This window comes from Rattus norvegicus, chromosome 14 (genome assembly GCF_036323735.1).
Source record: "Rattus norvegicus strain BN/NHsdMcwi chromosome 14, GRCr8, whole genome shotgun sequence".
In the NCBI taxonomy this organism is placed as follows: Eukaryota; Metazoa; Chordata; class Mammalia; order Rodentia; family Muridae; genus Rattus; species Rattus norvegicus.
The window spans coordinates 99,665,804-99,679,539 of NC_086032.1; the positions used below are offsets into that span (position 1 = coordinate 99,665,804).

At 44.0% G+C, this 13,736-nt stretch overlaps 1 protein-coding gene across 2 annotated transcripts in view; it reads right to left on the reverse strand.

The window, feature by feature from the left end:
• The window catches only part of Ugp2 (UDP-glucose pyrophosphorylase 2), a 40,937-nt gene that overhangs the window by 8,167 nt on the left and 19,034 nt on the right, over nt 1-13,736 (reverse strand). For both annotated transcript variants that reach the window (XM_006251538.3, NM_001024743.1), the window contains exons 4-6: nt 3,556-3,741; nt 2,350-2,483; nt 838-1,135 (exon numbers count right to left, since the gene is read on the reverse strand). In XM_006251538.3, the coding sequence (XP_006251600.1) occupies nt 838-1,135; nt 2,350-2,483; nt 3,556-3,741 (618 nt within the window). The remainder of the gene's footprint in view (nt 1-837; nt 1,136-2,349; nt 2,484-3,555; nt 3,742-13,736) is intronic.

A 13,736-nucleotide genomic window follows, 5' to 3' on the forward strand; every position in this document is an offset into this window, starting at 1 on the left:
ACATGCCACACTGATTATACTTACAGTAGACTTTCATAGAAGACATCAACTGTATAATCTAATATACAAAGTGACAGACTCATGATTCAGATGGTTACTTTATCATAAACTCACAGCTCTGCCTACAATTAAAGTATATCTGAGTTCTCCTTCTCTTCCTAAGGTCTGCTATAAACAACGCCATCACAAACAACTTAGTCCTCCCCAGATGAGGTCAGGGTGAGGGAAGGGAGACGACGAGGAGGGTGGGAAGCAGACTGAGGCTGGAAAAGTTCCTACAGCCAGGAGAGCACAGCAGTGTGGGAGGAGCTGGTCTGCATCAGCTACAGGGTAAACAGTAAACTCCCATGTGCCATTTAATCAAGGCCAAATATCCCCACCAAATGTGCCAAGTTCACTCTACAGTTGCACTAAAACAACTGCATTGTTTCTGCACAACTGCCAAGGTCGTGCCTGAGGTGTCGAAGCACACACACGACACCTCACATGTTCTACAGAGCTAGATTCCCATTAAGGGAGAGCACAGTAAAGTATGTCAACACCAAGCCATAAGGATTCTACTGCTGTCAACGAATTTGTTGTGTTTCCACATATTTCAGATTTGCTCCATAAAAACACAAGAAAACTGCTTCCAATTTACATTACTGATATAGATTTATACTATTATTAATTCTGGGTTTATGATACACACTGTTTTTTTAAAATTAACCCACAGAATAACAGCATACTCTCTTAAAATGTTAGGTAAATGATATGTTGTACATAAAACAGAAACTCAGAAACTAGAAAAGGGATTGTAGCTGTAGTTTGTCCCCAAACTCAATGTTCAGTATTTACCTTTACGTCTGCCCGTGTTTTATTTGTGACTTCCATGACAAATTCACAGCGTTTCCCATTGGGTGGGTTCATTAGATGATTAAGAATATAAAGATCCACTGTGGCACCCAGGTTGTCTATGTTAGACACAAAAATATACTCCTTGCCTTCTTCTATGAAGGTGTCGAGCAAACCAGAGTTGTAGAAACTGGCATAGATGTCCCCATGTCCTGGAGGGTACCAAGCTTCAGTATTTTCCCCTGAATAAGATACGTCCTTTGCTATAGGAAGTAGAGATTCCTTATTAATCCTCGGGTACCTTCAAAAGCAAAACAAGAAAGCTAGTACGCTGGTTCTGTACACACCCTAACCCTTCAAGTAAAGCAATACACTAAAATCAAATAAGGCTGGAGAGGTGGTCAGTGGTTAGGAGCATGTACTGTTCAGTGTCCAATACCCATAGCAAATGGTTCACAAGCTCCTGCAAACCCGGTTTCGGGGAATTTGACACTAATGTGCACGTGCCTACACACAGATACACATAACTAAAACAAAAAGTATTTTTAAAACAGTAAATAAGACATCCCTCTATTTCAGAGATTGTTATCATTAAAAAAAAAAATCTGTCTTCTAGATAGTTATTCGAGAGTTTTCTGTGGCCATGCAGAAGAAAATACACTTTGTATTTTTAAGATTTTTTTTTTATAACTCTCCAAGAAGGACTCAGGAAGTCCATGTTTTTAAACTTATCTGGTGTAGGACAGTTCTCGTGCCTGAAAATCTACCTGAGGAGATTTGCCCATTCTTAGACAGATGCATTCAGGACGCTTCCCTCTACTGTGCATACAAGGGTCTGCACATGGGCAAGAGCTGACAGACAGGAAAGGAAAGCAGGAAAGAGCACACACATGACAGACAGCCTTCTAAGGAGGCAGGCAACAAACATGATGGGGGGGGGGCAGACTTTAAAATTCCAACAAACTAATGATCGACTTAGATACACTATTTCCAAAGTGTTTCTGTAGGCTGCTGTCTAACCCTAAATAGAAAGCCTGCCCCAAGTCATCTGAAGTTCTTTCTATTCACTCTACCCGCCCTCCCCTCTCTCTCCCTATCTCCCCCCATACTCCTCCCACCTCCCCATCCCCAGAGTAGCTGTTTTTCTCTAAAACTTACTTAATTCCCGCAGGGTGGAGTCTATGCGGGGTGAACCCTCCTATAGAGGTGTTCAGTGCTGTGGTTTACAGGAGGTCATCCCCCCAACTGGAGAGATCTTAGCATGCAAAGGCTTTATAAACTGCCCTGAAATGTTCGGGACGTAGAATAAGATTTCAAGCAGGTTCTCTGAGGAAGTAGAAATTATAGAACCAAAGTATATGGCCATCACGTATTTACTGACCTATACTTAGCTTTAAAGACATCAGTTCCTGTGAGACATGCGTGACCTGTGGCTGCAGAGGCACCGTGAGGCACCCATGAAGAGAACTCCAAGGAGCCACAATCCCACCAGCTAATTATTTTTAATTTTGGTACCTGCTTTGATTGAAGGTGTAGATTTTCACACGACAATGATTGTACTTCTGGAGTATTTTTTTTGTATCCTCATCCGTGTTAAAAGAATTCATTAATACGAGCGGGACATCTGTATTATAGGTTTTGTTCAGATGCTGAAGAGGAGAATGACAATCAGCTGACCAAGACTCACACTGTCTGACTTCAAATGTATAAAACCATCTCTTTAATGGTTAGTCACAAAGTGTCTACCTGGACTTATATACACACATATACACATACATAATAAGTAAGTATGAGCTGGATGTGTAGCTAGGCAATTCAAATGTACTCCTTCAATAAACCATGACCCTGTGAATGAAAGCTGCTGTCTCCATTTCATGGCTAACTCAGCTGAGGCTGGGATTCGGTTGCCCGGGGCAACCCCTGCTGGAGCTGTGTGTGCGGTCAACAGTACTCTACTGCCTGCAGGTGGACAAGTGCTGGCACTTGCTGTCTTCAAGCTCTATGGAGCTGGAATACAAAGTAACAAAGTCATAGTTCTCTGGTCTCCGGATGAACTTCAAACTCCTCAAACTCCTCGTCTCTCACAAGTGCTGAGGCTGAAGAGTAAGGGAAGATTCTGAGAAACCCGACTCTTAGGTTTAAATTTTAGTTCTACTTTATTAACTAGCTAAAAGTCTGAAGCTTAGAGCCCAACCTCATTTGGGAAAGGCCCTTAGAATACCTGGTACACAGCAAAGGCTGGAGACACATTAGCTGCCACTGCTTCTAGTGTGGTGACTGGAGCTCCAGCACCACACTGGGCAGGGGAAGAAGCGATGGAAAGACAGGGACTCTGTCCCATGAGGTCTACAATTAACAACTTTGTCAAAGTAGGAAGCCAAGAACAATTCTTAGCATCCATTACATCCACCAGAGGGGGCTGAGACATCCTCCGCAGCTTCCCAAAGGACGGAAGCCAGAAACTCCAGTGTCCTGAAGGCTGCCAGTAGGAGGAAAGCAGATACAGAGGGCAGGCCAAGGGAGACTCTGAACAGACCCAGAGCTTTCGGCAATCGCGAATGCTATGTAAAATCAAGCGTTTACATCCTAAGATCCCCTTACCATTTCCCAACCCACACACCGATGAAGAAACCAAACTGCAGTCCTGTCAACTAGCACTTTATGATGCAAAAACTAAAACCTACTTTAGTATCGTATGTGAAGGGTTAAAATGCTACTCACTTCAATTTGCTGAACGGTTAGATCCAAAAAGGTATTCTCATTTCTTACACCAATCAGACTTTTAGGGCCTTTGCAGCCCATGCTGGTTCCCAAACCACCATTGAGTTTCACTACCACCAGTTTGTTCAACACAGAAGATATGTTATCAGGCAAGCCTCTGGCCTTTATCTTTTCATAGGGTTGAATCTGAAAGAAAATATACAATAGAGATGTCAACTGAATACCTTTATAAGTTAGAGCAAATCAATCCCAAAGTCACTTCCATGATTCCTTAAAAAGTTTTGGTCTCTCACATGTGGCGTTCCAACAGGTCCACATGGGCAATGTCCCTTGCACAGAGAAGTAGCTCAATGGCATATTGGACTACAGTGGAACCCCAGTGCACAGACATCGATCTGACTAGTGTGAATACCTGAATCTTCCTGTTTTAATCGAAATATCAAATCAGATACACAAACTTTACCAAGTCTACGTATTTCAGGTGCATTACACTCTACTTCAATTCTAGAGAATAATATATATTAATTCTACATTATGTCTCCTAACACAGGAGGCAAGAAGCAACATACACTAGCTTTTGTCATACACCACCACTTACTTGTAAGATGACCCTTCAAAGGAGAGACACAGGCTCTCAGTCACAATTCTAGGTCTATACAAGCACAGTTCCTTCCTCAAAAATCTAACTGTAGGGTGTCATTTTATAAGAACTTGTTCTGAAAAATTAAACATCTTCATTCTAAGAAATGCCCCGAGAAGGAAGGAGTGTGGAGAGGAGGAAGGCTGGAGCTGGGTAACCCAATGCCACCTCCTCTCTAGCAGCCCAGGTCTGTGAACAGAGTGTCCTAGTCTTGAATTTGTCCTTTAAGCACAGAAAGAGTGGCATTAACAGGAAAGACCCCTACTTCTGTTGTTGTTCAAAGCAGAGTAAAAAATCTTACATCTTATGGCAAGAATGAAAGCTTTACAAAAAGATCACATTTGTGACATGTTTGCTATTTTGCTTTAATAGAATAAGCCCTCGAATGGCCTCTTTAGTCCCTTCTCAGCTTAAGACTAAAACGCTTAAGCCAGCCAGTGGTTACTCTGAACACCAGCTGATACTTGCCGCGTTGCCTGTTAGTGTGTACGTGAGTAGGTGCGTCATTTCTGACTGGGAAGGGAAGGACCTGATGAGCTCCCTCTTGTGACCTAGGCCTTGTAGGCCAACATCTCTGCATCTGACAGACAAACGCATTACGTAATCCTTGTTCACAGACCTTCCTAGGAAACATCTGTCTGTGCCTTAGCTCTTCTTAACTGCCAGCTGTAGATGACTGCTCTCCCTCAGACACTACGGAATGTAAAGCGCTCCTCCCACAGCGTCCCACTGAGAACTAGGGTCACTCACTCCGACCTCCTCCTCAGCCTGCTGGGACTCTCCGCTTTCCTCCTCGGTGCTGCGTGGGCTTGGCAGCTACTCCCATTCACGAAACAAAGGCTAGACACCCACACCTACCCCACCCCAACAACAACAAAGAAGAAAAGGTCTTGATTTTAGTGTCAAACCACTAAAAAAAAGAGACAAGATGACAAACACGGACCTTTCTGTCCCTTATGTAAGCGGGTGTTTTATACTCCTTTCCCAGCCAGCTGTGCAGTCACCTGGGAACTGAGAATGCTGGGCTACAGTGGCTTCTACTATGACATGAGGCCATGTCTACACACATTTATTTACTTTAAAAAACTAAACTTTGTCCAGCTACTTTGTAAAAACGAGTAACTTCCTAGCAGTTACTTTCACTTCTCACACCAAGAACTTAGCTGAAAATCCAGTTGTCACATTCATATTAGGTGAGACTGATACCTCAGAAACAGTCTTACTTAACTAACGCTCCAGATACGGTTTTTAAACATGGAATATATAAAAGCAATTTTTCCATACACAGTGAGACAGGCTTGTTCTCCAATTCCACCTTAAAATTTTAGCTGTGAACCATTACGTGTATCTGTATGTATATATACATAATCTATAATCTACAGACTACAGATTCACAACTGAACAGTGAGTCCCCCACGTGCTGGTCACCGAGCACTGCTCTCTCCCTCAGGACAAGCATCCTGTGACTTCTCTCTCACTGACTTCACACCCACAGCACTTCATCTTCCCTAAATTTCTAGATACAATAGAATCACAATCCAAAATAGTTATACCTCAGTACAACAAATACTGGATTCTTCAATACTTAATGTAAAAAGACGTAAATAACAAGATGTGAGGAACACTGTAAAGTTCTGTGTAACGGAGCTAGAAAGATGGCTGGCTCAGCACGTGGTCAGAAGGGTATGTCCTGCTCTCCCAAAGGATGTGTTTAGTTCTCAGCACCCAAACCAAGTGGCTCACAACTGCCTGTAACTCAGTTTCCAGGGTTTCCAATACTCTCTCTCTTCGGGCCTCAATGGGCATCAATGTACACACACACACACACACACACACACACACACACACACACACACACACACACACAGCTGGGATACTCTTGTCTAAGGCTGACTGACTGCAGGACCTAACTTACTAACTCACTGGGGACTGAGCAGAGATTCCTTGTCAGTGCTGGACGCTGCTTAGCAGCTGGTCACGGTGCTCACATGCAGTCCCAGAGACATTTTTAGATTCCTGAAGTGTCAATTTCTCAGCAGAATCTGTATCAATTTCAGTAAGACATACAGACATCACCCACAGTAACCATATAAAGGAAGAGCCATGGCTCCTTCACATTTGTTGAAGGTAGGTAATGTCTATAGAACTTAGGATACAGGACTTCATAGAATTGAGGCTTCCAAGTTCCTTCTCAGCTTCCTCAAGAAAACAAACTGAGATACAATGGTTCGTGTTAGGAGACACCAGAGAATACCCCATGAGCTGCCAGACTCAGCCTAAATGAGTCTGCAGTGAGTGTGAACCAGCTTTGAGCCAGCTTTGAACTATCAGTCCTAACAGTTCCACTCAGCCTATGGTGGTTAGAGAAGAAGTTACTTTGCTCCTCATCATAAACAAAAAGCTGGAGTGTTAGGTCTCAGAACCAGAAAGTCTCACACAGGGCCTGTGGCTCCTCCTAGCACTTCTCATGTGGCCCCTGCCCTAAACCCCTCCCTCCCAGGGGCTGGGCTTCCTCTTCCTGCCCTCAGCCTGGTCCCTATATAACTCAGCCATTTTCTTCTCTTGGCCTCCTGGCCCTGGCCGCCTCTCTTGGTCAGTAGTTCCTCTCATGATCAGATTTGGTCTGCCCTCCATGTTCAGCCTGGACACTTCTCTGTGCCTGCTCTCTCCCTTACCTCTATAGTAAAGCCATCTCCACACTTGGAGCAGGTACGCCCTCCTCCTCCTCTTTCATTTTCCATCCACCAATCACTCTGCTCCTCTTTTTCCCACAGACAAGAAAAGAATTCATGGTTCTAACAAGATCTCACTACTGCTAAACAGCTACACAAACCAAGTGGGGCAAACCCCAAGAGGACCCTGGAGGTTAGTGGAGAAAATGTTTAAGGAAGGCCAGGCCATGGGCTGGAGAGATGGCTCAGCGGTTAAGAGCACTGACTGCTCTTCCAGAGGTCCTGAGTTCAATTCCCAGTAACCACATGGTGGCTCACAGCCATCTGTTATGGGATCTGATGCCCTCTTCTGGTGTGTCTGAAGACAGCTACAGTGTACTTATATATAATAAATGAATAAATCTTAAAAAAAAAAGAAAAAAAAAGAAAGGCCAGGCCACCCATCCGCTCTTCTTTCTGGTAAATGAGGAGGGTTAACACCCAGCTTCCTCTTGCAAGTGACTGAAACAAAGTAGCTGGCCACCTACCACGTGAAGTGATTCTAAGAACATTTGCCTTCCAGGGTGACAACCTAGTTTGTCTGCAGAAATGGAAAGTAGATCTTTTTAAAGCTGTGTGCCATGATATACACCTTGCCAACTCTGTTCACAACTTTGTTTTTAGTTACAAGAAAAGCCAAATTCAGCACTCAGTCACGGACACACTGTCTAGTTGGTGAAAGTGTAAGCCAGTCTGGATAGCATGCTGTGCCACTTCTAGAGTGAGTGCCAAAATGCCCACCGTGCTATGGTTCACAAGAGGAGGCGTACTGCACTGTGAGCCTCCTCCCCTCCCCCTTTCACAAATCCAGTTTGCCTGAGAGAACTCTGCAAAACAGTAAGTCAAGTGTTTCCTATGCCTTCCAGGAGCCTGCTCTCGCTCTAAGCCCTATGCAGTGTTTACAGCGCAAGCTCTGTGCTAGGTGCTTTCATGCACCGTGTCTTCATCTCATACTCTTCAAGGTAACACCCGAACTGGGCTATTTTCTATAGAAGGAAAAAAACCAAACTCACTACACATAAATACGGGCTTTTTTCATTGTGGAAAATCTGATGAATGCTGTGCTCTCCTTGTCTGCACACAACCTCAGTTCATTAATGCTCACGGCCACCAAACCAACTCAACCCCAGCTGGCAGAACAAATAAAAGCCACTGACTTCCTGCCACCACATGCCGCACAGTCCATCTCTAGGATGCCATCTGTCCATTATTCAGTCTCAAGTGTGTCGTGTCCGTCTGTCCACCCACCCCCAATCTGTCTCCACAAGCACCTCTACTTCCTTTCTGAAGTCAGGTTTTCTCCTCAACCGCAGCATGGCCTGCTCTAACATGGAGGCCACCAGTGACATCTCAGCTGCTAAATCTTATTAATGACCCGAGAGACTTCCTGTCTGCTGTGCTGGACACATATGGCTCCCCCAACCCTGACCACACTCTCCTTTGATCTCTAAAATGCCACACTGTCTTTCCCCTTTTTCTGCTTTCTTCTTACAAAGCTCACTCAGAGTGAGCTTCCTGCAAAGTTGGCCTCAAACCCTAGCATAGCATTCCTGCCCTTATCAGCGCGTTCTCTCGGCCTCATCACCTCTGAGCCACGCCGCTACTGCTACAGTGACCTCTTTACCTCCCTACAGTCCACTTTAAGCACAGACACCACCAAAAGCCTCTTGCCTCAGTAAGATCTGGCTGTAGGCTGCAGGACATTTTCCTGATGATTGATGGGGAAGGGCCCAGTCCATTGTAGGTGGCACACCCGTCACCTCACCTCCCACACACTCCCCAGGCTAATGCCCTATTCACGCCAGCCAGCTGAGCAAGCCATATGGAGCAACCCAGTACGCAGCTTGTCCCATGGCCTCCGCATTAGCTCCTGCCTGCAGGTTCCTGCTGTTCCTTCCCCAACATCTTTCAAGGATGAAATCTGGTAGCTGTGATACAGAAGTGTAAGTGAAATAAATCCTTTCTTCCCCAATGCCTTTGGTCATGGCATTTCATCACAGCAGCAGGAGCCTAAGTGACACAGTGTATTTCTCCGTCACAGTATTAAGTAAACACAGCACTGGTATGGTATGGGGACGAGCTGTCATGTTCAAGATCCTTCTTTCCTTTCCCTTTCTAATTCAAGCGTTTTACTGGGCACTCTGTCATCCAGAGTAGAACTACACTTCCCAGCCTCCCCTGCAGCTGCTTATGCCAAACTTCAGGTCAAAACAATAAATGTGAAAGAATTAGCAGGTGTCTTATGAAAGAACGGGGGCACCGTCCATCTCCCTCCCTGCCTGCCTTCCTGTCATCTGGATCAGCAGCATAAGGACAGCTCTCTCTTGTGTCCATCTGGGCCCATGCAGACATGTGCTCTAGATGGCCATGTGCTGACACAGAGAAACCCAGACACCTCACCACCGTCAAGCTGGCAGGCTAACTCTGCAGATGGCTGTTTTTTACAAAAAAACTCAACTAAAGACAAGGTTTATAAGGCTCCTGGACCCTCTCTTCTCCTCAATCAGCATACTTTCCTCGGGGAGCATGAGCTCCGGGTTTCCTCCCGTACCATGTTACCATCTCTTGCCCACACGCCTCTGCATTTACCCCTGGGTATCCTTTGTCATCATCTATGCTCAGACCAGTGGCTTCCAGCCCATTTCAGAAAAGTTTCCCCACCAGACTAAACTCCTTTAAAACATTGTAAATTTCATTACAGAACATAAAGACAATCTTGTGGGATACCATTTTTCCAGTACTAATTAATGTGCAAATAAAACAAACAAAACCTGGGCTGGGGATTTAGCTCAGTGGTAGAGCGCTTACCTAGGAAGCGCAAGGCCCTGGGTTCGGTCCCCAGCTCCGAAAAAAAGAACCAAAAAAAAAAAAAAAACAAAAAAACAAAAAACAAAAACAAAAACAAACAAAACCCCCAAACCTTTACTCTCATCAAACTCAATTTCAAGGGGAAGCTTCCAGTTGGCTTGGTGGGCTGAGGGGGTTTAGTGTTGATTTGTTATTGAGAGATACACAATACCAGCTAATTCTGGTATGCTGGACTAGCTCAGTGGCTGGGCATTTCTAATCCTCCATGCTGCTCCCCTCCAACTTTCCTGAGTCAACTTGTTAAATCAACATGTCATCTCTGCTACCCGAGACCCAATGGGGGAGTGGCCCCTAGGGCCCTTTTCCTGAATTCTTACATGGCTGGCTGCTTTCTTTCCTGAACCTTTCATGTCTAATCCCTCTGCTTCCCCATCATGGCGATTCTCCTCTTCCTCCCTTCCCTCTTGGTCTCTTGTGGGCAAAATGTAAAGGTCTCGCCCCGTCTTCCCGCCCAGCCAATGGCTGTATGGCAATTCTTCACTATCAGTCGAAGCCCGCCTGCTGGGGTCAGGGACCCTGAGGTCTGGAAGCACAGCTCCCGGCTGCCCACTCATCACTTCCTGCAGCGGCATGCTCTAGGGTTATCTGACGGGAACTCAGTCCTCAGTGTCTACTGAATCACTTGAGAATGCCAGGTGCAGCTAAGCCAGTGCAGCAAGAGTTTAGTTTCTTGTTTATTTTTTGTTTGTTTCTTCTTCATTCCCCCCACAGCAGGAATAACTCAATATAGCTTGATAATGACCCCTTCATGAAAAAAATAAAACAAGCTCAACGGGAACAATCAACCAAGGCGTAAGCATTGAGGTCTGATACTGACTACATTTCCTGAGGTGCTGGTCACTAGGTATGTGGACGACATTCTCCTGCTGCTCATCTCATCAGTACTTACGTGAAGGCTTAACTTTTAAATCTGGGGCCATGTCAATCGAGTTTGCTTTTATCTGCCCCACTACTGAGGATTTGGCTCTACTGTTTAAGCTGCTTTCTGGAGATCCTCCGTTAAACTCCATAAGAAATTTAACACCTGAAACAGGACAGGTGTCAGTCAGAACATGGTCAAAACAAATGACCATGATGAACAATGCCGTGGGGAACTGTGATAGAGGCTCCAAGAAAAGGGGCAGAAGGCCTCTTACCTCAAGCACATTTTGTTCCCCGCATTGTTCTTGGCTATGATTCTGACAAACATTTGTATTCAATTTATAAGATGTCTACTCTTGTTGGATGTCAGCATATAGCTACAGAACCCAACTTGGTCAGTGGACCCTGAATCTGGACTTGGCCTCTGCCTTGCTTTCACGTCATCCTGGATATAATCTACAGTACATACCAGGCAACTGTGTTTAAACTGGTCTGCCCTGAGAAAGTTCCAGGAAAGGGCTGCTCTGTTAATATTTAGGATGTGCTTACTGACTTCTATTTACGTGTTTGTCTAAACTCAAACAACCTCCTCTGGATCACTGTTGTTACATCTGCATATAAAATTATTCTGAAGTACAGTGCCACGGCATTAGACTGTGGGCCACCCCATTCTTTCAGTTCCTCAGAGCCCGAGACCAGCAGACAAGATCTGCACAGGTCAGCTGATAGGATGACAAGTGAGTTATGGCTTATTAGACAATGCTGGTGATAAACTGATAGCACACAGAATTAATACCCTATGTTCTTATCGGCTGCTTATCCTTGTCATCTATTGGAATTATATATCAACAGGTATTAGAAAAATGTGTGTATGTCGTAAGTCTCCACAACAAACTGTAACTTCTACCTGTAAAAAACTAAAGACTTGATAATGGTGGGAAGGCCACGTCCTAAACAGCTCACTGGTAAAGAGCCTTCAGAAATCAATGTGCCACTGAACAAAGCTCAGGCTGACCAACTGCTCCACACGGATAACAACCAGCAGGTGCGGTAGCATGTTACAGGACCTACAGATGACCATATCCAGAAGACCCCCTTTAAAACTTTTTTCTTTTGAAAATACCCTATGGGTATTGTCTAAAATCTTACCTAAAAATCCTATAGAGATTGCTTTTAATACTTTTACAGATGGTTCTTCAAAAAGAAAAAATGTTTCATATTCAAATGCCATATCCTGCACAAAGAGATTGTGAACTCCCTTGTACAGCTCAACAGTCTGAACCTGCTACAAACAGCTTCTGTTAGACAGTTCTCACCACTGAGTATTTTAAGAGTTATAGTAACCTACACCACCTCGATTTTAACTGTTCAACTGTGCAAACACACACACACACACACACACACACACACACACACACACACACACACAAATAGGAGCTACAGAAAAGAAGTACAGATACGAACTTTCAATGAAACATTACTTACAAACCATGGCAATATTCCAAACTATGTACAAAACCAGATGCAAGCCTGTAAGGCGGCTCGGCAGGTGGAAGGGCTTTCACACATGCCCAACAGCCTGGGTTCAACCTCCTGATCCCACAAGGTGGCAGGAGAGAGCTGTCCTCATACAAAGGTCACGGCCTGTTGCCCTGTATATATGCACTCACACATACATACATAATCACACACAAATACTCACACACAAACTATAAAAAAACTACCAAAGAGACAAAGATTGGGGTTTTTGTTTTTGTTTTTAGGTATATAACTTTGAAGCTAGATTGACACTGGCAATGTCAATATTAAGTGGTAGATTCCCCGTGATTAATTTCTATTTGGCCAAAACAATTAATATTACCTGTCTTTAAAACATAAAAAGTATGTTATGACACAGAAATTATTCTGAAAGAACAATGGTGGGAAGCTAATGGATGATGATTTTCTATAGATCCCAAGTAGCATGCTAAGCAACCTGCCAGTTGTTATCAGTGTGGGACAACTGAGTTTTGATTAGTGGCACATTGATTTCCGAAGGCTCTTCACCAGTGAGCTGTTTAAGACGTGGCCTTCCCACCACTGAAAGAACCATCTCTTATCACCTCTAAAACCCAGGGAGGGCAGGGGAGCTTGAGTACAGAGCCAGGTGAAAGAATATTAATGTGTGAACTATACCACAAATTAGTAACAAATTATACAAAGAGGTGCACACAATTTTTGCTTCTGCAATCCAAAATCCTTGACATCCTAGAGTATAGGATTACAAGGGCATATCAAGACCAGGGCTTTTTTCTTTTTGAAGGATATTTTTAAGTGGAAATGTATACACTTATACAAACAAAGACAAAAGACCACGTAAGATACATCTCATCTTCTTCTCTATGTGTTCTTTACTCATATTAACTATTCATCTTCATCAAAAATCCCGACTCACTCCATGGACAGCCTTCTGAAAGGAGGATTCGGGTGGGCAGTACTGAGCTGCAAACACCCCAGGGAGGTGTTTGGACCCATCCTCCAGTCCTTCAAGAACTCCCACTCTGTATCACAACCTTTCAAAATACACAAAGACTTATGCACTAGCAAAGCAGATTCTCGAACCTTCACATACAGTGAAAGTTACAGGTACATGTGCTTTCCTTCCTGCATTCAAAAGGCTCAGTTCATCTAGCACATAAAGAGTTAAGAAATGAGAAAATTGGGCTGGAGAGATGGCTCAGTCGTTAAGAGCACTGTCTATTCTTCCAGAGGTCCTGAGTTCAATTCCCAGCAACATCATGATGGCTCACAGCCACGGGATTGGATGCCCTCTTCTGGTGTGTCTATAGACTAGTGTACTCATATAAATAAAATAAAAATAAATAAATCTCTTAAAAGATGCTGTTAAAAAAATGAGAAAATCACATCTTTAGAACTAAATCTGCTACTGCTAGAGAGTTGAGGGTCTTTTTAAAAGATATATTTAACAGAATATTTTTGCTAAAGGTAGGTACCTGAAGGACGAGATAAAAGTAAATGGTTTCTGCTTTTTGGCCGAGGACAGGAGGCAACTATGAGTCCTCAGGATGTTCCCAGTTATCTATAACTAGGATCAAGTGACT